This window comes from Hippichthys cyanospilos, chromosome 7, assembly GCF_059441005.1.
Source record: "Hippichthys cyanospilos isolate Australia breed blue-spotted pipefish chromosome 7, RoL_Hcya_1.0, whole genome shotgun sequence".
In the NCBI taxonomy this organism is placed as follows: Eukaryota; Metazoa; Chordata; class Actinopteri; order Syngnathiformes; family Syngnathidae; genus Hippichthys; species Hippichthys cyanospilos.
In genome coordinates, this window is record NC_142375.1 from 1,667,583 (window position 1) to 1,692,198 (window position 24,616).

Here is a 24,616-nt window from a genome sequence, read left to right on the forward strand (position 1 = left end):
CTATGATTTTTTTTATATTATTATTATGATTTATTAGTCAGCCTAACTTATATAGAAATGATTTTCCTCCATTCCACAATTCAGATAGGGAAAAGGCGGAAATAAACCACGAGAGTTTATCAAATGAATCCAGAAACCTTTTAAATCAACAGAACAATATATTTTACGGTTTTTGGTTCAGTTTGGTCAAACATTTCAGTTAAATATTTAATTGAATCATAATTCTATTCTTTAAAACTCTTGATTCATCTTGCCATTGATTCAACCAGTCTTTTAATGTAATCAAGGGGTATTTTTAAAAAATATAAACAGCTGTTTATTCATTTTGGGAGTCAATGGAGTTGTGAGAATGCTGCTTTACATTTTATTATTTATATTCTCTGATTAAAGTTTGACTGTCTTATCTGATTGTTGCCTTTCCCTTTAATGCAGCTCCATCTGGTGGACGCATAACACAACCGTAGCCACTACTGTAGCTTCTATCATATGTGCCGAATAATGTGGTGCTCCCTATACAGTGAACCCTCGCTACTTCGCGGTTCCACTATCGCAGATTCGCCACATCGCGGATTTGCCACGTTGAGGATTTTTTTTTCCATTACGCGGATTCACCTCATCACTGATTTTTTTTTTTTCCATTATGCGGATTCACGACTTCAAGGATTTTTTCTTATGACATATTGAACCTTTGCGGTCCACTTGGTTGGAATGTGGGATGGTTCCTGCCCAATGGCTTTGCCTGCTGTCAAGACATCACTGCACTATATAGCACAATATGTTTTCTGTAATTTATATTGTTTATGTGTATGTCTGTATTTGGTACATGCAGCATCCACTTCAACCTGTGGGCCTGGAAGGGGGCTCCTCCCACCTGTGGTCCCTTCTGGAGGTTTCTGATTTTCCCCTAATTGGGGTTTTTGAGTTTTTCCTTCCCCTTCTGGGAGCTTTGACAGGGGATCCTGTTGTGTACCTTACACTGAAAAGATGTCTCTGTACGACTGTACGACATGACCTCTTTTCATCTGTGAAGCCCTTTGAGACTTCGGTGATTTAGGGCTTCATGAGGCTTAATTTTCCCAATATTACCGTTGTTCCCCAAATGTAAGACACGCATTTTCCCAAAATTAACGGGCAAAGGTATGGATGGCCCCTATGAACAGTAACTTAAAGATAAGATTTTTTTTTAATTCGATGCAATGATCGATCCGTCAGCCACATAAGCTGAGTTTTAAATAAAGCACATCTGTATGTCATACTGTATAGATGTGCATTTTTTTTCTTTTTACTTGCAATAATTACGGTTGGACGTTTGTTGGCTGTTAGCAGCCAGTGCTTGTTGCAGCCAACAGCAGCTCGAGTGCGCTGAGGTCATTCAGTTCCTGCTACTTAAGGACATTTTTTAGAAATATTTTCTAGTGTTAGGCTAAATGAGTGTTTAAACATGGCTGGTGCCAAAAGAGTTCGATATTCCTCTCGCTACTATAAAGCGTCAACTTTTGGTGACAGTTGTGAATATACTGTGCGTCATTGTCATCAGCGATGAAGTCAGTGAATTGAGGATGGAAAAGGAAGAACTGGAGAAGCGACTGGAACGCTGGAGACTGGAGCAGACCAGTGAGCGGGAAACAGAGCGACGCTGGCATCGGTATGTCCAAATTGGCGTTCGCCTGCCTCCGCCTCCGTTTGAAAGTTTGCATTTCACAGGGACGAAATAACACAGCTGACAAGCAAATGGGAGCAAGAGGCGGAACGTTGGCGACGTCAACTGGAAATGGAGCGACAGCAGAACCAGTGCGTATGATTTGACATGCACACAACTGCATTTGCTCTAAAACCTACACTTGAATAGCTTTTTGAACAGTTGTTGGGTGCGTCAAGCCACAGCTTGCCCATCAAGTCTGAAATAGACAGAATACTGTCATTCCCCAAATATAAGACTCATTTTTTTTTCCAAAAAATGAAGCCCGAAAGCATGGGTGCGTCCTACAAACAGTAACTTAAAGATTAGAATATTTGTTTGTTCGACACCGTTCAAGGAAGATTGATCAGTCCGCCACATAAGCTGAGTTTTCACGCACGGGTGTGCATTTTTATATCGGCCGCACTGGTATTTACGAAATTACCGTGGGTGGACGTCAGTTGGCTGTTAGCAGCCAGTGCCTGTTGCAGCTAACAGTGGCTCGGGTAAGCTGAGCTTGTTGCGGCATTATTTTCAAGAAAAGAACTAATGAACCAATGTTCCAATGAGTCCGTCCTTCTCACTGTATTTGCTTCGAACTCGAATGGTGCGCGACTCCGGGTATTTATGGCAAAATAAACTTGAGCAACGTTGCGAGGAAAAGGAAAAACAACTGCTTGGAGCACAATTAGTGAGGCATTCACTTAGCGCGCACAATGTGGTAAATCTGAAACACACTGTCCGAGTCTGTCCTTGATCAAACACAGAGATATTACTAAAACCGAGAGGGTCATGTAAAGGTTATGATGTCTCCAGTTAGTTAAATTAAGAGTGCACGGGTTAGAGCAGTGGTCCCCAAGTGCCAGCACGCGGTCCGGTGCCAGTCCGTGGATCAACTGGTACTGGGCCCCATGAGCCTCACCCAGAATAATGATGCTTTGGAACTGATTTTGTTTATCCGTTTATGCTAAGTTCACACCAAACACGAAAAATCGCGTTGCTACGCTCATTCGATATGCTTTTGCGCGAGGGGTGGGCAGTGAGGTTGTTGTGCACTTTATAGTGGATCCAGAAAGGAGAACAAAGCTGAGAACTTTCACTTTTCTGGGATGTAGCAGAGCCAATGTTTTCTCCTACAGTACCTTTGTTATTCTTGTTTTACATTGTATGTCCCTCGCTTTACAGTAATACTCGTCTTACGGAAAAAATAAAGTTTCAACATCGCTGTCAAGTTGCCGATACTGTGCTAAATACTGTGCTGTCAATGCCGCACTATCGCTATTTTGGCACAGTAACTACAGTTAAAAAATAAGTAAATGCTGCACATAGCAGTTATTCCAAGTTCCGCCTCCGTCATTCTACAAGCTTGGTGAGTGCTCTTGCTAGGTTCATTTTATGTTCTGAAAGCTCTGCTGGCCGTGGTGGATAGCCTGGGTGACCACAAACCGCCCACCAGGATTCACTCCTGCCTTTTGTGTGAGACGTTGAACATTCCTGAAGCTGATTGGCTGTCGGGATGCGATGCGCGACAAGTTAAAAAATTTAAACTACTTGCGAGAGGTGAAATAAATGAATTTTGCATCGCAGGGTGTCTCACATTGCTCCATACGCGTCCTTTGCTTAGCCCAACGCTCCTTTGCGCCCTATCGCACGAACTACATAGACTGCAATATAAAACCGTCCACTTTTTCACCTTGTTCGTGTTTGGTGTGAACACAGCATAAGAGTTCATTCCTGTGTGCTTTGTTTGGCTTGATCTTTGTTTTTTGGCACTTCCTCTGGCTGCCGTTGGTATTTCATTTTGTAGTGAGGAAGGACGGTGTGGATTCAGTTGAGAGCAGTCACTGTCCGTGTCACACACATTGTTCTGTCTCTCTGAAATCTGGCCCACGGGCGTCAGCAAGTTGTACTTCCTTTGTAAGAATGTTGTCATCTATGATAATATGCCCAAAATTAGTTTGTTTGTTGATCCAACAACTTGTGACTGTGGATAACATGCTAGCTAATGTTAGTTCTTATCTTCAGCATGTTCTATGGAGGTGCCATGCATGCGTTTAGCTGCTTAGCATTTTCGTTTGTGCCATGCATTTCCCTTTGGTATATGTTAACTTATGCAAAGGTTTTGCAACGATAAATGTTAATTTGCATCTAATTAACGTTTTGTTTCGAAATGAATTGCATTTGTACACTGTCAATAACTTCATTGATATGTACACAAGAAAATAGGAAGAATTTGGCAATCGATGAGACTTATTCTGTTTTGCTTTAGTTTTGACTTTTTTGTCAAACTCTTGGTGCGTTCTATACACAGTAACAGAAAATACCAGATTTCAACCCTAAAATTAAGAGTGCGTCCTATACACAGGTGCGTCCTATATTTGGGGAACTACAGTAAACTGCCCTTTACTTGTCAAATAGGCCGGTCCATGAGCCAGTGCAACTGTCCCATCTGAAGCCAAAAGTTAGGCGGAGCTGCAAATTAGGATTTGTTCAATGCACGGACTAGCAATACAGTGGACCCCCGGTCTACGACATCCTTGCCTCAGGTTTTTAATCCGCGTTTTAATCCTCAGGTTTTTAATCTCTTTCCGGTATTTTTTTTTCTTTACGTCAAAAGCAACTGTCATGACCCTTGGGGTTGGCTGTATTTGTGTTGTTTTGTCTCCATCTTCAGGCGTTTTTAGGTAATTGCTCTTATTTTGTGGTCCCGTCAAACTGCCTGCACTGCAGCACGTCACTCAAATGCTGGTCTGCTGCTATTGGTCGGCGTCACTGTCAAAATGGACGGACTGAATTGCGTCTTAAAATAACTATTTATTGTGCATTTTACTGCTTAATTCAAACTTGAATGGGTAAGCCCTGGGTCCCAAGATTGCTTGTGATGTTAAACAGAGAAGTAAGAAGATGATTTTATATGGAAACGAAGCTGTAGATAATCAAGAAAGACGAAGAAGGCTAAGCTCGTCTAGCCTAGGCTAGGCTACCCTCACTAGGGAATATGTCTATAACAAGCTCGTCACATAAAGATAGTAAATAAATCCTTTCTGTACTTATGTTTTTTAATTTTATACATGTATATTATACTGTATATATGTAACACTTACTATACTATCTTGATACCATTTTATACTATGTATATACAATTTTGATGATTTTACCTGGGGTTTTACATGCATTAATGAATTAACATAGGTTTGGATTGCCCGCCAATACTTTACGCGTTACGATCCCAACCGTGAAACAGATTAATCTCGTAAACCGGGGGCCCACTGTGGCGGTTGGCAAAGAAATACCGTGCGTTCGCCGGAAGAGGGCAATGTTGTATTGAAACGTAACCTAATTTTGTTCTGTTCGATTTCTATATTTTGTATTTCGGTTGAAATGGCTCCATATTATTTCTAAGTCCACTGGAGCAATAGTGTTAATTTATGGATGATTTTCAATCCGTCAGCTAGCAGAGTTTATTTAGGGTCGCGAAAGGGGCTTCCAGGAAAATCATTCACGCTGCTGTCATCAAGTCAGACGCGACGGCACGCGTATATCCGAAGACGCAAAGTGTTCCAGCCTTGTCTTTGTTTAGTGGCCCAAAGTGGTATGTATGAGTTTGGTTTATGTTTAAATGCATATTATGTTGTCCGTAGCTGACATCTCTTTTGTATGTGTCAGTTCTACGGTGTGAACTGTTGCAAACAAGTGCACTCAGTAAAACATCAGTACGAAGAACCTTGGTGTCTCACCCCGTTTTCTGGACAAAGCCGGCATACCCACTGTACTTTCTGATTCCAATGCAAAAATATTTGAGGAACTCTAAAGCTTAAAAATTAAAAAAATAAAAATTAGTACTTGGGATAAAATTGGCGCGGATCCCGAAGGGAAAAGGCGTGGAACAAACAAAAATAGTCAAAAGGGTAAAGTATCAACACAAAGTCACAAGCCGAGACGAGAACGTCAGGGTCTGAGTAAAGAAGTCCAACGGGAAAAAAGGCAGCAGCTGTAACAGCGCGTTTCACAGGTGGATGGCTGCAAACAAAGTAACTACAGAAAACGTTCACAAGAAACACATTATAAGCCCAAAGTACAAACCAAAAACTTCACTAGAGGACAGGACGCGAGGATGAGAGCACTGGGATTCACTGCGAGGCTTGAGAGCTTGGCAAAAGAATAACCCGGCAATGACTCGTCAGTGCCAGCCGTCTTAAAAAGCCCCGTGATGTGATTGGCGTGTCTGATGGGCCCCGCCCCATTGTGGAGGAAGACGAGCACAGTCTGCAAACCAACACAAACTAAACAGCAGGACCGTGACAAAAATAAATAAAATAAAAAGTACTTGGGAATGAATGTCTGGACTCAATCAAAAAAGACACATTAACTGTCTTTGGGATTGGATGAGTTAAAGGCAAAGTCAACACAAAGATGTGTTCTATGGGCCTCTACTAGTTAGTCTAAACCTGGCATTTGTGCAAAATAAATTAAGCAGCACAATGTACCTGCTTTTGGATGGCCATTTTGTCTCTTGCTGTCACCTAAAAATGACATCACGGGTGGTTGGGGCTGTAAAGACCGATCTCAGCTCACCTGTTTTCTGAGCGCAACTGTGATGTCAATTTCAACTGACAGCGAGGTGGCAAAATGGCTGCCCTGAGATGAGTCAAAATTGGTGGATTTTGCTTCTTAATTCACATTCCATAAACAGAATTCCATGGTTAAATTTGTAGGGACAAATATATCATCAACACATCGTTGAATGTCTCTTTTGTTTGTCAGAGAGGAGCTGAAGCAGCTGAGGACGCTTGTGCAGACTCTGAAGATGAAAGGAAATGATCCCCGTGACGGAGACCAGGCTGCAGCCTACCAGGATGACCGAGACGACCGAGACGACGAGGACGACAAGCAGGAGGGGCACGAGTGTCCCCCCCGTGCAAATAGGAGGAAGAATAAAACCGAGGTATAGAAACTGATTCCATTTCATTCTTTCAAAACAAAAACCAAAAAAAACATTTATTTATGATTTGTGCCCTTTTGATTTTTGCTTGTTTTCCACTTTTTATTTTTGTTTGGTGTCCTTCCCTGAAATTTTCCTTCCTCAATAAAAGTTATCTCAGACAGTGACATTTTTTTTAAGTGTGGCACCTAGCCAGTATTTATAACAGGGATATAAAACAGGCCGGTTCTGAACCCACAAATGGGTTTAATCACGACATCATTTTATAATGTAAAGCAGCGGTCCCGGACCACCGGTCCGCGCCCAACTGGGTTTGCCACACTCCCAATTACTCACCATAATATCTGCGACTTTGAGTGTGTGTGGATTTTAAAAGGTGGCAGCTGGCTGTTGTGAACACTGATTAACCTTAGTTAGCTTGCCTTGGTATGAATGGGCTCATTATGCTTTGGTGTTGAAAGAGTTCATTCAAAGCAGTAAATCATTTACTGCCACATGACCGCTTAGTAGTGATGGGCCAAAGAAACCTCATGAAGCACGGAAAATATTTTCCTCCGAGGTGGTGCTCTTGGTTTCAAGATTAAGGCTAGTGCAATGTCAATGTATTACACTCCTGATGCATTTATAAACAAAGAGTGGCATCTAGAGCAGTGGTCCCCAACCTTTTGATCACCTCGGACCGGTCAACGCCTTACATTTATATTGTGGACGGGGGGTGGGGGGGAGCAGTCGCAATCTCGCAGTGGCCGAGACCGTGCTAAATATTGTGCTGACAATGCTGCGCCATTGTTAGCTTAACGTAGCAGTAACTACGTTTAAACAGCTGTTAAGTGAAGTAAACGCGCTGCACATACCAGTTGTCCCAAGTTCTCGCTTCCGCCTTTCTACAAGCCAGGTGAGTGCTCTTGCTTGGCTCCGTTTCGTATTGAAAGCTCAGCTGGCCGTGTTGGATCGCTCCCGGTGACCGCAAAGCGGCCGCCATGATTCATTCCTGCCCCCTGCGTGAGCCGTTGAATGTTCCCGAAGTTGATTGGCTCTCGCGACGCGAAACGCGGAAATAGTAAAAAGTAATTTAACTTCACTCAAAAGGCGAAATTTCGCTTCTCATGACCGCGCGCGGCCATTCGCGTCGCTTCATTCGCGTCCATCGCGTCACTCGACGTGCATTCACGCCCAGTCACGCGAACTCTATTGACTACAATACAAAACTCTCCGCTTTTTCGCCTCGTTTGCGTTCGGTCTGCACGTAGCATTAAACTAAATCATCTCCAAAACATTATTTCGGGTGCAGCCCACGCGGCCCGGTACCAGTTGATCCACGGACTGGTCCGCGGACCGGGGATTGGGGACCGCTGATCTAGAGAAGCAAAAAAAGATTGAAAGTGCTTCATGAGGCTTCATTTTGCCATCACTACTGATTAGTTCTCACGGGGAATCAGCGGTGGAGCTACATGGTGGCCATGGGCACACCTGGCTGTCACGTAGCTCCACTCCTAGGGAGATTTTTACATACATGTGATATTGATACATAGCATGCATAGCTACATTTAAACCTAAATGTTTTTTTTCTCATGAAACCCTGTGCATCCTTGTCTACTCCACAGAAAAATGTGTTGCTACGCCCCTTTTGGGAACGACTGTTGTCATCTGTCCGGCTTCTAATTACACTCGCGTTTCCTGAAAGTGTCTTCTTCAGGCAGGTGATTCCATCCATCCTTTGGACGGAGAACTTCTGGATGACGTCTCCTTGGTCCGGATCCAGTCTGCTTTCAGGAGCCATCTGGCTCGTGCGCAACACCTCACACAAAGGTCAAACTCCATCAACGCTCGTGACCTTGTAGTCAGCGACTCAGACTTGATTCTCCGCGTCAACAGTTTGCAGAGGGGGACGTCAGCGGACTTGGACCAGGACACAAGCGCCGCAGCAGCGATAAAGAGCTCGAACCAGGAATCCCTGTGGCCCGTCGCCGGGACTCTGCCGTTGCTGACGCCACCTAAAGGTCAGGGGGGGGTCATGTTGGATTTTGCTGGGAAACACGAAATGGACCAGGCATCGAGTCTAAAATTCATTTGGTCATGTTGCCTGGTACCTCACACAAGTCAAACTCCATTTGTATACAATTGTTAGTACAGTACAGTGGGCCAACATATTACGAACTTAATCCATTCAGCGGCTACGCTCGTAACTTGAACTGCTCGTATGACGGGCAATCCAAACCTATGTTAATTAGTGAATGCGTGCAACGCGCGCAAAAACCTTAGGTAAAAACATCACGACTTTATACACATATTAAAAATGAGTAACATAATCTACTGTACAGTTAAATTAAATAACATATACAAAGGAAAAATGACATTTACCTTTGGGGTGACGTGACTTGAGCTGGATGAAGGCGGAGGGGAGCAGAGACCAACCCGCAGAATTTATTTATTTATTTTCTTAAACGGGAACTTTTCTCAAACTAGAACATATCACCGGCGATTTCCTTCTCTTTAATCCATAATAGAAGAAGCCTCTCAATTTTGTTGTCGATCGAGGTCTGTCCCCCGTCAAGGAAAGTCTTACCCTTAGAAGATTGCCGAGCGGTTACGGCCATACTCACGAGCAAGGTTAACCATGCGTGCGCCTCCGTCGTATTTTTTTTTTATTATTATTTCCTGCTTCGTTTCTATTATCATCCTCTTACTTCTTCCTTTACCGCCTCTAGCAATTTTAGAAGCCATGTCTAACAGATAAAGTTTGCAAAGTCTTCACAACATTCCTTCCTTCCAATTTTGACTGATTTTCTCTCCTTCCTTCCTTCCCGACCAGCTGTGCCATCAAGCTAGATAAAGGCGTTCGGCCAATAGGATATCGGCATTTCTGTGATTGACATGACGCCGGCCAAGCATCTCCGTGACTGACTCCGTGACTGACACCGACTGAGACAGTGACTGTGACATTGTTAGAGCAATAGCGTTCGACGTTGCCGTGATGAGCGTAAATTTCTGAATTATTGACCTAGCAAAGCGAAAATAAATATACAAATACAATGGCCGGCATGTCATATTGTTTGTAAGACGGAAGGTTTGTGCGTAAGTGGGGGACAAAAAATTCCGCGGTCCACGCTTGTAAGTCGAAACGTTCATAAAAGAGGGTGTTCGTAAACCGGGGGCCGACTGTATTTGTTTTACAGGTGAAACAATCTACAAATAATTTTAAAACATAAAAAAAAGTTCAAGGCAAACAAAATTGGCCAATTTTCTGTTTTCCGACTTTTGTCCAAAAACCCCCCCCCAAAAACCATAAGATCAAATGAAGGTCGGTTTGCTTGTTTCAATTTCCTATTTTAAACGAGAAACGGTTCAACTGAAAGAGGGTCACTGCCTCCTGATGGACAGATAACAAATGGGCTTTTATACGCACAATAATTTTACATGAACAAAATGCTAACTCATGGTAAATGTGAGATGGGAAAATCACAAATGTATCCGTGTGAATAATTTTAAGACAATGTCTTCCCATATCTGTGTCAAGGCTGACGTGGTAAATGTTTTGACCGTGTCACTTTTATGGCAGTTTGCTTTTCTGTTCTATTTGTTTTTTTCTTTGTTTTTTTTATAAAGGAGGTGCAACAATTCCGCAACAAGTAATTCAAAACATGAAAACAAACTCAAGGCAAACAAAATTGCCTTGTTTTCTATTTACGGCCTTAAAAAAATGATAAGTTGTTTTTCATGTTTCAATTTCCTATTTTAAAGGGACTGTGTAAGATTTAGACCGTTTTTCATTATGCGCAGCAGGAGGTGTTGCATTTACCATTGTCTGTAGTGATAACAGACATGGCAGTCACCAGAGGAGTGCCACCCCCCATGCAATATAATTTCATAATAACTAGACCTTTGCTTATATTAAAACATACTGTTGGTCGTTAAGAACACATTTATTTGACAGTTTCCCGGATGGAACGGAACGAGATGCTCCCGAGTCGAACTTGTGATTACTTCCCCCAAACTATGACAATAAGTTAACAGGAATCAAAATTTAAGAAGAAATGAGCGGCGGAGAAGGCCAAAAAAGTTAGTTGAATGTACTGTACATGTTTTGTGGATGCCCCCCCCCCCCCCCCCCCCACACACACACACACACACACACACACACACACACACATATGCTACCCATACTTCTCACTTAAAAAGAGATGAAGGGTTGATGAAGGGTTTTGTGTTGCAAAGTGTTGGACTTACCGAGTAGGATGGGAGGACTTAATTGGTTTGTATCCTTAAACGCTAGGTGGGGGTCTTCATTGGAGGAAGGTTATCCCCCACTCCTACCAACAGGGAGATGGGCCTCATGGGAAATGAGGCCCATGTTTGCTGGGGAGTTCTGTTATTGTTTTGGTGTTCATGTAAATGTTGTTCATGTAAATGTTGTTTTGGCTAGTTATAGTTATATTACGGTGAAGGGGCTTCCATTCATTTTGAGAAACATAAGGTATGCAACATAATGATATTACTGTGGTGTCACTACATATTAATGGTCTCAACAAGAACAAAAAAAAGAGATAAAGCCTTCCCAGATGTCTTTCCTCAAGAGACTCATTGACACATCTGGAAAATTTGAAACACAACATTTGAAAATTTGAGTATCGGAACTCTTTTTCGAGCTCCAGGGATCAAACGCATAAAAGGTGTGTAATGATATTGATTTCCAATGAAATAGGATTTGAATTGAGGAAGTTGGTGACGAGGAGGAGGCTGGGCACATCATGGTTAAATGGAAAGCAGCTGGTGACATTGCTCAATGCGTATGCCTCTCCAGAAAGTGGGAAAGGGTTTTGTGAACAGATATTTGATTTGATTTGATAACTTTGAAAACTGAAGGATTATTATTATGTGGCGGGAACTTAAATGTGATACTGAATTACAAACTGGACACCACAACTGAGAAAAAAAAAAACAAATACAGAGATACATGAATGTGGTGATGCCAGTACTAAATGTATTAGATGTTTGGAGAGAGTTCCACCCACTAGACCGAGATTACACTCATTACTCTGGCGCTCATGCCTTGCATTCCAGAATTAATTACCTCCTGATGTTTAAAGGTGATGTACGTAGGGTTAAAGAATGTAAATAGGGGTGGCTGATGTGGCGGATCACAATGCGGTTTTACTTGAGGCTCCATTTGAATACTATGAAAAAAGTAACGACATGGTGACTCAATGAAGGGATATTGAATGATAACTGGTCAAACAATTGAAAAGGCAATTGGTGTGAGTATGGTTATGTCGCAAAATGGTTAAGTATCAAACTAGGTAAGACAAATTTTGAGCCGTGCCATTTAATATCACACACATCTGTTGAAAACTGTAAAACAGCGACTTGGTGTGGTTACCACAACTACAATTGAAATTTGGAACATTGTTGTTGAAAAAAATAAGCTAGAAAGGGAGACAAAAGTTCTGAGTTGTTTTGCATGTGAGGAAAGGTTCACCCCTCAGGTAAATGATAAAATGTTCAAGCAATGGGTGTGGAACGGAGTAACATCAATGTGCACCATAATTGAACAGGGCAGGCTGCAGAGTTAATTCCAGAGGCCATTTAGAAGGCTTATGATTGTAAAATTTTTCGACATGTATAAAAGTTTAATGTAATGCAAAACCCTGTACATTAAAGAAAAATGGGAAAAACTGTACATTAAAGAATAATGGGAAAAGGACTTGTAATTGCAAATAACAGAGGAAGAATGGTGGAATATCTGTAAAACACAGTGCTCGTCCACTAGCTCGAGGTGTTGGGAGAGCAATCATGCATTTGGATGCATGGACGTTGACCACACACATATATTTCGGTGCTGCCAAGGGGTGCAAGAGAATTAGGAGAGAATATGGTGTATTTTAACAAGCGTATTGAGTAGCAAGGTACTTTATTTGGGGAATTTAACACAGGACATATTGCAGGAGGATGAATACCTTGGTAAAGCGCTTTCGACAGCAAGTGAAAAAGTGATCACAAGATTGTGGTATGAAATGGAATCGCCGACTGTGGAGCGGTGGTTGAACACTGTGAAAGAACTGTTTGTAATGGAGAAACTTACTCACACTAAAATGGGAAGAGGCCCAGTTTAAAGACAAATGGAAGAAATGGAGGGAATACAAGGGAAAAAAAAAAACATTACTGACACCAACATTGGACAATACAGATTTGATTTAGAAATGTACTCTCTTTGGAAATGGTTGTTTAACCCCGACACTGTAATTATGTTCTTTTATACTGTTTGTTGTAGCTATGTGTGTTGTTAAATAATGAAAAACTCAATAAAAACCAAGTTATAAAAATTAAAACGTTTTTAAAAAGTTAGAATCATTTAGTTTATTCCTTTTCACTGAAAAACAGTCTAAATCTTTACATGAGAAACGGTTCCACGGAGAGCAACACTGCCTCCTGCTGGACTGAGGACAAACTGGCTTTTATACACGCACCGGATAATCTCAGTGTGTCAAAAGTCTTGCCATATACAAAAAGCCAAGCCATGGTAAATGTGAGATGTGAAAATCACAAATGTTATTTCTTTTTGTGAATGATTTTAAGAAAAATTTCTCCCTATATCTTGCACCAAGACTGACGAGGTAATTAACAGCGTCGCGTTTGCGGCAGTTGACATTTCTGTTCTGTTATTTGAACGTTAATTATAAATGTATTACTTATGTCTCCTTTTCAGACTTGTGTCAACACACATAAGACAGTCGTGATAAGGCTCAATTTCCATATGTCTACAGTATTTTCAGTTTTCAATGAAAAATAGACTACTTGTTCAATGGAGAGAGCAACACTGCGTCCTGGTGAACAGAGGAGTAAAGGGCCTTCGTACCTGAACTTTGGGTGACCTGTGTCAATATGTTGCACAAGCGCAAAATTATATGTGCCAAATGTTAAATCAGCTTTATTTGTGAATCTGAAAAGCTTAAAATTCACAAAAATGTTTGTGGCTCTCCAAAAAGGTAAAGATCACAAATATATTTGTGCGAATAATTTTGAGACAAACGTCTGCATCACAACTTGCATGTAGAAATGTTTTGACAGTGTCACATTGGTTCATCACATCAAGTTCCCTCTAATTTTGAACGCGTTGCTCACACAAACCCCCTTAGCAGGCTTTGGACCAAGGTGAGCATCTTGAAACATGCACACAGTGAGTCAACGTGTGCATATCTGATGTCGCTCCCAAAGTGACCTATATCGCATAACTCACATTTTGTCATTAACGAGCAAGGAAGAAGCATATCTGATGTCGCTCCCAAAGTGACTTATATCGCATAACTCACATTTTGTCATTAACGAGCAAGGAAGAAGCATATCTGATGTCGCTCCCAAAGTGACTTATATCGCATAACTCACATTTTGTCATTAACGAGCAAGGAAGAAGCATATCTGATGTCGCTTCCAAAGTGACCTATATCGCATAACTCACATTTTGTCATTAACGAGCAAGGAAGAAGGGGGCCTCTGAGTATATCCAGGGGCCTAGCTGGGGCCCTGGACTGAGCCACAGCCAAAGTGGGCTCATTCATGGCTCGTGCCTTGATGACGCCACGCAGCTCGAAACTCCCAAGAATTCATGTGAACAACACGACCTGATGATGTCCAACAACTTTTAAACATACTGTATGTGCCAGCCGGTGATGTGCTTCTAGGTACTTATCCCGTCATTTATGAGGGGATAGCTGAGGTGACAAGCGTCATCTGGCACCAACACGGGCAAACGATGCTTCTACAATTGACTGGTTTCCAAACAAGTCACAACAATTTCGTTTTCAACAAGTTTGTTATTATTCCTATAATTTTTTTCATACCTCGAGCAATAAGTGTTTTAGACATGACAGTATAATGTATATTGCACTTGTCACCATGGTAATGAATGAGCCACAAGTAGTGAAAGAGGAAAAAAAAAACCTCACCCTCTTTCACCCCTTGTTCTCATTTGCATATACTCCATTCCATCTTAAAAGCGCATGTCTTTTTTACTTTGTCTTGGTGAGTGGATGCGTTGCTGCTCGTTCGTTTCGCCAGGAAAAGGGGTTGACGTTTGAACCTCTTAACTCTGCACTGTTGTTAGCTAGCTAACCTGCACAGGGTGTACATGCAGGGAAGGTATGCAAGCACTGTCAATGTGTTTGAATGGTAAGTGAAACTTATATCATTGGCTGGACACTTGTCACAATTCAAAATGGTGCAGAAAACAATAATATTGGTCTAATTAATCAGATGAGATGAGATATAATACTAGACTATATGATACATTTAAATTGCATTTTGTTGTATGCGCAGCATAGATTTTCTTGTGTGCCGAGTGCGAGCAGGGTATTCCACCCTTAAAGAGTGCCATCTAAGGATCACGAAAAATATCCCAAATGCTTCATGAGGCTTCATCTTTCCATCAGTTCCCACGAAACTCGTCTTTCATTGGTCACCTGCCCCTTTTTCCTCAATGCAGCTCAATCAGCGGCAGAGGCAGCAGACGACCTCTACTCGGAGGACTCGGACGACATTGTGACGGCTGAGTCGTACCCTCGGAGAAACCGGGAAGTCACCCTCACGTGATTGCAAATAGGACAACGTTTGCGGCCGCAAAGTCATCTCTGCCACAGCGTCTGCGTGAAAGCCATCAGCCCAAAGTGCCTCTAAACGTGGATGCAGCAATAGTGATGGGGAAATGAAGCCTCACAAAGCACTTTTGATTTACCATATTACCCCAACTTCAAGAGGCACCCGTTAAAGGACACCCTTCATTTTGGGGTAAAATTCTGGTATTTTCTATGTTACTGTCTATAGGACACAACTATAATAACTATAGCAAAACAGAATAAATCTCATCTTCCTAAACTCTTCACCTTTTCTTGTGTTCATATGCGGAAGTTATATATTTGTTGCGATTAAGTTCTGTTTGAGGATTCACACATTGTGAGATTGTCAGACATTGTCAGAGAACGCTTCACGTTGAATTGCGCTCCAAGCGCTTGTTTTTTCCCAAGCAGTGGTTCTCAAGCAGGGCTCCGTTGCTTGACTGGAGAGGCTCCATGAAATCATTTGGCTTAGTAATAACAATATGTATTTGTGTTTGTTGATTTCATTTTATGTTCTATTAAATTGTGAATACTGTACATTAATGACTTCGTTAAAGTAATCGATTCAACCGGTTTAATATATTTTTAAAAATGTAATAATTTTGACTTGTCATATAGACCCAAGTAATCCACGTCATCAAGAAAGAACTTGATTATTTAGTCACTAAATATTTGGCCATATACTTCGGTGTTATCGTCATAGTAAATTCTATGATTTGGCAGTGACGTGTTTGGGGAAAATTGACCCAATTTGTGATGAGGAACCATGCAATTTTTGTTTTCTAAATTTCAGTATAGCTGAAAAGTAACAAATATACTTTATGTCAAATTGAATATGTTGCTGAATAAAAAGGGCACTTATGTTTGGCTTAAGTTCTATTTTTTGATTTCCAAAAAGGGGTCCCTGACTCCACAAAGAGTTTGAGAACCCCTGATTTATAGGTATCTATACCTTTGACCTTCATTTTAGGAAAAAAAAGTGTGTCTTACATTTAGGGTATTATGTTTTTTATTTTTTTCCAGATGTCACTTTGTTTCATGACGTAGTGCACCAGCCTTTATTTTAAAACCAAGAGCACCACTTAGAGGAGTCAAGTATAATCGCAAGTTCTTCACAAGGCTTCATTTTAGACCACAGGTGTCAAACTCAAGGCCAGACCGGGGGCCAGATCCGGCCCGCCACATCAATTCACGCGGCCCGCGAAACGCCCATTCCAATTCAAGTTTCCGGTCAAAATATCACATTTGTAAGTCAATTTGAAATTGTTTGGGGGGAAAAAGCAAGCGCTTTTTTTCCTGACCCTCTCTCTGATTTCAAAACTAGTTGGAAGTGTGACAAATACACCCAAAATGTATTTTATCACAGTCATCCCGGCCCTCTGACAGAAACTGTAACTGCAACATGGCCCTCAATAAGAATGAGTTTGACACCCCTGTTTTAGACTATCACAAAATCCTTCTTTATCTTGTACTGAGTGAACCACGCTGGAAAAAAAATGACACGGCGTCTTGAGAAGCCCGTATTTACACAACGATGTGAAGGAGCACTTAGCAGTAACATTCTTCTACTTAACGTTTGGACATAGTTTTTCCAAAGGGATTTTTCATCTCAGTAAAATTAGTGTTTTTGTTTTTTTTGTTTTGGTTTTAGTATTTTTGGTTTTGTATTTGTGTTTTGTTTTGTTTTGTTTTCCGTGTTATACATCCACTTGAAATCAAAAGTGGAGCGTGGATGAATTTTCATGCGATACACATGGTGAATTGTAGATTTTGGAAGAAGTCTTACTGATTGATTTGTGTCATTTTATTTCATCAAACCTACCACACCATTTCAAAAGAGTGGGAAAAATGTCATCTTTTGGTCTTTTTAAGAGAAAATTGAGTGTACTTTTCCCCTCAAATTTCTAAAATCTTAAAAGTTATGAGTTATTTGGACTTTGACCGTTTTTTGAACTGCTTTAAGTTGAACTTTGTGCACCAATTTTATAATCCCGTGAACAGACATTATTTCAAGTTTTTGTATTTCTGATCATATATTTTGCCTTCTTTCGTTTGTACTTTGTAAAGAGAGTAGTTTTGAACTCTAACAACCAACCTGATTTTGATTACTGTCTTTTGACCCCTGTTTTGATATAGTTTCTTTGAACTTGGAGTGACGAAATAAACATTCTATTGAGAACATATTACCTCTGTGACCCCGTCTGCCCTGTCACACCTCCCGCGACCCCACAATATATATGTTTCAGTGGTGGACCGTCAGGGTCGGCAAGGCCTTCTTTGCTGGCCTAACTTAACCTGACATCATAACAATAAGAAACTATAATAATTATAATAGCTATAATAAAAATCAATTTCATTTTAAATTAAATTTTGCTAAATATATATATTTTATATATAAAAAAATATTCTCCATATTCTGTTCTTTTCGTGTCATTTTATATCCATATGGTTACACTCCACCTAAGGGCTGCAGTATTAGTGTAAAGTTTTTAGCCAATTAGAATTCAGCTAACGTGAGTCCGGAGGCGTTGGACATTCGCTTGAACAGTATAATTGCTTCTGTGCAGTGTGCAATAACATACAGTATCGTGTATGTCGACCCATAAAAATGCCTTTAAGAAACCTCGCGCAGAATGTGTCGTAACAGGATGCTCACTGCAGGAGGGCGGTGCTATATTGATGCACCATATTTAATGGTGGAAGTAGTTAGTTATTAAAAAAAAAAAAAAGAAAACACATGTTGCTCAACCAGCTGCGGTTAGCGTACATTGAAGAAGACTTGCAGAGACTTTTTTTTCCTTTTTTTTCACGCACAATGGCTGAAGAGCAAAACAGAAATTGGACCTTCAACATTGGCCTTCATGTCTATACAAAATGATTTATTATTGGAAATGAAACGTGAAGACAAACTTTTCAAGCAAGTCATGAAAGTCTTTCTTGAGGAAAAAAAGAAGAATGTATTTTGTACTGAAATAACTTCGAGACAGCCGTTTTGGGTGAGTTAATATGGTTTTGTCATTTTAAGTCATTCTTATTAAATTGTCATGTTTGGTTGGGTTTGGTTGTTCGTGGGGTTTTGTTCATGTTCCTGCTCCACGTGTCTGCCTTTTTTATTGTCTGTGTTCTCGTTAGTTTGATCTGGTCCCCCTGTCTGGTGATACTTTGTCCAGTGTTGCTCCCGGTTCAGTCCTGCCTCATTTCCTTGTTAAAACGTCCTTTTTTGAGCTCCATATTTCTGTTTTCCTGCATTTTTTGGGGCCGCTTTCTTCCTCCTCCCAACTCACCATGCCCAGAAGGGACATTTATACAGTACTATACAAATTGCAATTTGTAATTTGTTGTACAGCAATCCCTCGCTCTATCGTGGTTCATCTTCCACGGCTATGCTGCTTCACGGATTTTTTATAGTGTGGATTTTTTTTTTCCAGCGCATTGTGCTCTGAATCCTGATAGGCTCAGAGGCTTTACTGTTGTCTAAAAATAAAATATTGATGCTGTACTGTATTGGTTTTTCACTTGTCAAATTATTACAAAAGGCAAGAGGATCCAAAAGCTTGCTTTCGTCTCTCCTGTGTCTCTTCTGTAACCGCTCTGTGCGCTCAGCTCCGCACACGCTCACACGTTACCATCATGCTAGTAAGCACATTGATTGGCAGCTTGGTCGCCGATCACGTGACTCGTAGGCGTCCCGGGAGCAAACGCACACACTATGTGGGCACACAGACAGCAACAGAGAAATGCGCAGCTTTGGAAATCTGACTTTTACCTAAATTTCTTTTGTAATAAATTGAAATTATAAGTGTATTGTTATGATATAAGAGGCTTCACTTTAATTCAATGTCCGGACATATCCGTTTATAAACATCTTCTTGCTCGGAAAAAGAAAGAGCGCCAATAAGTACCCATAACAATATGCGGAGCCAGGACAAAGAGGCACAGTTGGGACTGTGAAATACGCGAGTGACACGATGTTTCCAACCTTGTATACATATTTTTAAGTTTAGCGTTTTTGAAAGGAATGTGAAGATGGATGTTTTTAAAGTGACCAATGGGCCAGATAATTTTGATTATTCAACAGCATTCAAAGGAATGTAAAAAATTAAATGATATTTCTTTTGCTCTTTTAAATTCTTGCTTTTTGTAGAAATAAATTGCTACCACAACTGAAAAAAAAATCACATTATAATGTATTTTTAAATTGACCAGGACCGGCCAATTCGAGAGGGGTCTGACTGCAGGATGTAGGACGGGTTCGTGTAGTGCCAAAAAAAGACACCAAAAGAACTACACATCCCCTGGGGTGGGGTTTTACCTTTATTGGAAGACGGAGGCGTGTGTTTCCTTTTTCTGGGGAAGACAGATTGAGCTCCAAGTTTATAGAAGGGAGTTTAGGTTGGATGGCGTCGGAAGCAGTCGCATCTGTCTGAGCTCCGCAACAAAGTCCCAATGTAACAAAATTTGAAGCCATATATTCCACTTTATCGGACAGTTAAGTAGAGAAACCAGGCCCAACATGGAAAAGACAAATAACGACGGTATTAGACCTTCTGCCGTGAAATGTCTCCCTCTTAGTTGTAAAAACAACGGGCATGATTATTCAATGCCGATGGAGACTGCTAATGCTAGCAGCAACAAACCGGGCAAAAAGATACTGACCCGAGTAAATACTCCAGAAAAGTTACACAGAGAAGAAAGTGAAAGGTACGGCTCAGGAAATTGATGGCAACACATTTACTGCCGCCATACTGAAAGCCATCATCAACAAACGTGTTGACGACCACATGGAGGAGGTGAGCAGTATGATGTCACAACATAGCACTATGCTAGCTGCTATAGCTAAATCAGTGCATATGAACGCAGAGACTGTAAAACAAAGATAAAATGCATGGAAAAACAAATTGAATCACTTACAAAAGATAATGACGACATTAAAAGGTGTCAAATAAATCAAGAAAGATACAAAAGGCGATGAAAAAAAAGGAAAAAAGGGGAAAGTGAATGAAAATATCAGAGCAGAAGTGGTGGAGCTTCTAGGCAGGATTGCTCGTGACCTGAAGGTAAAGATGAACAAAGCAATTAGTTACTTTCTCTCCATCCACCAGCGTGGTGATGATGTGTGCATGCGCGTGGCGGACATTACAAGTGACAGTTGTTCAACATCTGTCATTTGTCACTCGCCGTCACTGAGCCATCAAGCAGGAGCACACAGCCCGTTGGTAGGTGACGATTAAAATGCTTTTATTAATTGCTCGATGCAAGCTAACGGTGCTCAAATACGTGATCGGACTTTTAGTACCGTATTTGTTATTTTACCCAATTGCAGCACGAGCGGAGGTAAATTGTTTTTCCTCCACAAGGATCGCTGAGCTTGTTTGCCATTAAGTTAGACTATACTTGTATACATAGGTACAGTATTTTGTTAGTTTATTCAATACTGTGTGAATGTGACATTGTTTCGATTTTTCCCCATTCAGGTTTATGACCTGTGCATCTTCATTAATAAAAAAGATAAGCACGAGTTATATCCCCCGTGTGCTTCCTGCCTCATCCTTTCGGAGGGCAAACAAAAATATCTGAACAGAAGCATACTGTGGGAGATGACATCTGGAGGCAGACGAAAACCTCTCCTGTGTGTAAAGAAGAAGGGATCCATTTTGCGGAAGACCTGACCCTTTTATTTCAAGTCTTTTCTGCTCCACCCTCTTATAACACTTCATTAACCTTGTTCATGCGGTCAATGTTCCAGCTGAAAACTGACATTTCTTTTCTTTCTTTTAAACAAGACGACTTAAAGACTCACTTCAGCGAAAATCTGTTTTTTTTTTTGTTCTGCAAGGGGCAACAAGCAAATTGCATCCTCCTAAATTCATTCTGACGATTCTGTCATGGTCGTGACTAGGACAGGTTGATTGTGAACCCCGGGACACGCAGGAAACAGCGTGGGATCTAACAAAATACTTCAAGGTACTTCAAAGGATGATAAAGAGACTCAAAGTACAACTAAAAGAGACTATGCAAAAGTGCAAGTAACATACTAAGACTTGGGGGGCAGAACCAGCAGGAGGACGTCGCCAAAAGTACAAAGTAACAAAGCAAACTGCCGACCAACAGGCAGACTAGCTACTAGGACCAAAAGTAGCAAATAAAAACACTCGGGACATTCAACGGAACGAGGAACTAGCATGGACACTGGAAGGCTGCAGACGAAATAATCCGGCGACGCCCTCCAGCTCTGACCGCGCCTAAATAGTCCCCTGATTAGAATGGGGAGCAGGTGTGCGGCCAGTGGTTCTGCTCCCCAATCTGCAACACAGGACACTCATTAGGGACATGGAATGTGACAGTCCCCCCCCCCCCCCCTCAAAAAACGCCCCCAGGTGGACCTATCGGGATGGGACGAATGGAATTCTCAAACGAAAGAAGGGTCCAGGATCCAGGAGTGGGGAACCCATGCACGATCTTCTGGTCCATAGCCCTCCCAGTCGATTAGGTACTGGACCTCTCTCCCCCTCCGCCGGGAATCCAAGATGGACTTGACGGAGTTCGACCAGGCGTGGAGGAGGTGGAGGCACCGAAGGAGGGCTCAGTGGACTTGAGGCTACGGGTTTTAACAGAGAAACATGGAATATGGGATGAACCTTCATGGGGGTATTACACACGGTTTTCCATTCGTCCCATTCTCGTATTTGCACCAGGCGTTTCAAAGGTCAAGTTTTGTAAAGACCTGTGCTGAGTGCAGAGAAGAGAACGCGGAATCCATTAACGGTAGCGGGTACTTATTCTTCACAGTGATCTCACTCAGTCCCCTATAGTCCACGCATTGCCGTAATGTTTTGTCCTTCTTGTCAGTAAAGAAAAATCCAGCCCCTAACGAGAGGAGGAAGGGCGGATGAGCCCGGACTCGAGGGACGTGGAAATATATTCCTGCATGGCTACTTGCTCAGGTTGTGACACTTTGTAAAGTTTAGCCGGGGGATACGAGGAACCGGGACCAAGGTCGATGGCGCAGTCATAGGGTCGTGTGGCGGGAGTGTCATTGTGCGATCCTTGCTAAATACTGCCTGCAAGTCATGATAGTAGGAGGGGACATGCTCTAGGTTTATCTCCTCCACCCCTGGCATCACTGGGGTAAGCCCCGGCGATCTGGCGGCTCGGAGGCAGTTAGCGTGGCAGTAGTTACGCCAATTAACAATCAAGGGCTTAGTCCAATCTATGTTAGGATTATGTAATGTAAGCCATAGCAGGCCCAGAACCACCGGTGCGCAACGCGAGGGCATAACAAGAAAACGGATGTCCTCTCGGTGGTTGCCCGAAACGAGGAGGGAGCGGACCCCAGTCTGGTGGGTAGACACCGCTAGGGGTCGCCCGTCCAAATCATTGATTTACTCCGGATCTGGTAAAGTCTCAAGCGGACACCCAAGTGCTTTAACGACCGCACTGTCAATAAAATTGTCGTCGGCCCCAGAGTCTACGAGCGCGTTGATTGTAATGTGCTTACCCCCGTAACTGACCTGCCCCGTGAGCTGGAGCCTCTTGCGTGCTGAAAGTTAAGGGTTGTACCCCAGGTGTCTCCCCCCAGAGAAGCACTCATGTTCCTTGTCTGCGTTCAGGACGGCACCCGTCGGTCGCGTGGGAGGCTGGCGGGCTCGGCCCTGGGTCAGACGTACCTGGCAGGCGGCTAGCCGTTGTCCAGCCAGTCCACAGTACAAGCAGAGCCCCAGTCTCATGCGCTTCTTGTGCTCCGTTGGGGTCAGCCTGCCCCTGGCTCACCTCCACTTGGTGATGCTGGGCCAGGGTGGGCTGGCGCCAAATCGGACTCGGTTGTAGTTGGTTGGTGCGTGAAAAGGTGCAGGTTCTTGTGATCAGTTGTAGTTGTAGTTGTAATTGGTTGGTGGGTGAAAAGGTGCAGGCTGCGTTGCTGTTCCTCGGCTCGCTCCCTCCCCCGCTCTCTCAACTGGTTGTCCAGCCGGATGGCCAGGCTAATGAGCTCGTCCAACGTGGAATTCTCGTCCTTGGCCGCCAACTCATCTTTGATGCGTGGGTGTAGGCCTCTGCGGAAGACCCCACACAGTGCCGCCTCTCGAACCTGCTTTCGGCGGCCAGGACGCGAAAGTGGATCGAATATTCGGCCAATGACTGGTAGGTCCGCTTAGCTTCCAACAATCTGTCCCCAGCCTTTTGGCCTCGTAAGGGATGGTCAAAAACGTTCTTCATCTCCCGGATAAAATCCGGGAGTGATGCGCGAAGCCGGGGGTTCGATGTACTCACAGCCATGGCCCACGCGGCAGCCTTGTCCGTCAGGAGGCTCATGATGAATGCAATCTTCGATCGTTCATTGCGGTATGTAAGAGGCTGTTGCTCGAACACCGGCGTGCACTGATGGATAAATTGGCTGCAGGTGCCGAGGTCTCCTGCGTAGCAGGAAGGACGCGGAATTTGGGTTTCCAAAAATATGACCCATGAGCTGCCTGTGATGCCCTGTCCTCGTCTGCTTGCTTGATGCTGGTTGACTCAGCCGCACCACCCACTGTGTCCACACGGGTGGTCAGCTGCTCCACTGCAGTGGCTAGGGTGGCTACTGCACCCATGAGCTCCTTCAGAGACTGCTCATACTGGCTCACACGGAATGCGACAGATTCTGATGTTAAATTTTGGTCACAAAATCCTTTTCAGTCATGGTACAAACCGTTTGGCTGGAGTCGCCCATCTGCTTCAACAGATGTCCTGGTAAGATCTTGTGCAACAAAGCAGGTAAAGATGGCCATTGGATTGCCTGCATTATGGACATTGATGACACAGTGATTGTTGTGAACAACGTATATGGGTACAACAATACCCCAAAAATAAGAACTTGTTTCAGCAAATTTCCATAGTTCTTAGAGAAGACAAAATTTCCCACTGACCATGTGGTGGTTGGAGGTGACGTCTATGTAATCCCCGATGAATGGATGGACAAGTGGCCTTCGAAACTCTCATGGGAACACAAAAATCCTATTTTGGAAGATTCCATTGACAATAACAATTTGATAGACATTTGGACATCCTTGAACAAAAATGTCAGACAGTTTACCTGGCACAAACCTAATGGACAAATTAGATCACGTATTGATTACTGGCTGGTATCAAATTCAATTTCACAATATGTTACAGAGACAACAATATCTAATTGTCCTTTAAGTGATCATTGCACAATCAATCTGAAGTTACAAAACAGAAACCAAAAATATAAATTCAAAGATCATTGGAAATGTAATTCTCAGTTGCTAAGGAATGAGGAGTACTGTAATTTTATTCCAAAGTTGAATTTGGAGATCAAAAATGATGAAGCTATTATTTCACTGATATCGAAATTGGAATATCTCAAATTTAGCCTGAGGAAATCCTCAATTG

General features: G+C 42.4%; 1 protein-coding gene across 9 annotated transcripts in view; it reads left to right on the forward strand.

The window, feature by feature from the left end:
• The window catches only part of iqce (IQ motif containing E), a 47,189-nt gene extending 28,459 nt beyond the window's left edge, over nucleotides 1–18,730 (forward strand). For 7 of the 9 annotated variants that reach the window (XM_088418679.1, XM_088418677.1, XM_088418681.1 and 4 more), the window contains 6 exons: nucleotides 1,538–1,645; nucleotides 1,705–1,791; nucleotides 6,443–6,623; nucleotides 8,305–8,429; nucleotides 8,496–8,620; nucleotides 15,097–18,730. In XM_088418679.1, the coding sequence (XP_088274805.1) occupies nucleotides 1,538–1,645; nucleotides 1,705–1,791; nucleotides 6,443–6,623; nucleotides 8,305–8,429; nucleotides 8,496–8,620; nucleotides 15,097–15,203 (733 nt within the window). In that variant the 3' untranslated portion in view covers nucleotides 15,204–18,730. The remainder of the gene's footprint in view (nucleotides 1–1,537; nucleotides 1,646–1,704; nucleotides 1,792–6,442; nucleotides 6,624–8,304; nucleotides 8,430–8,495; nucleotides 8,621–15,096) is intronic. The other 2 variants (XM_088418680.1, XM_088418685.1) reach the window with 1 other exon arrangement.
• The last annotated feature ends 5,886 nt before the right edge of the window (nucleotides 18,731–24,616 follow it).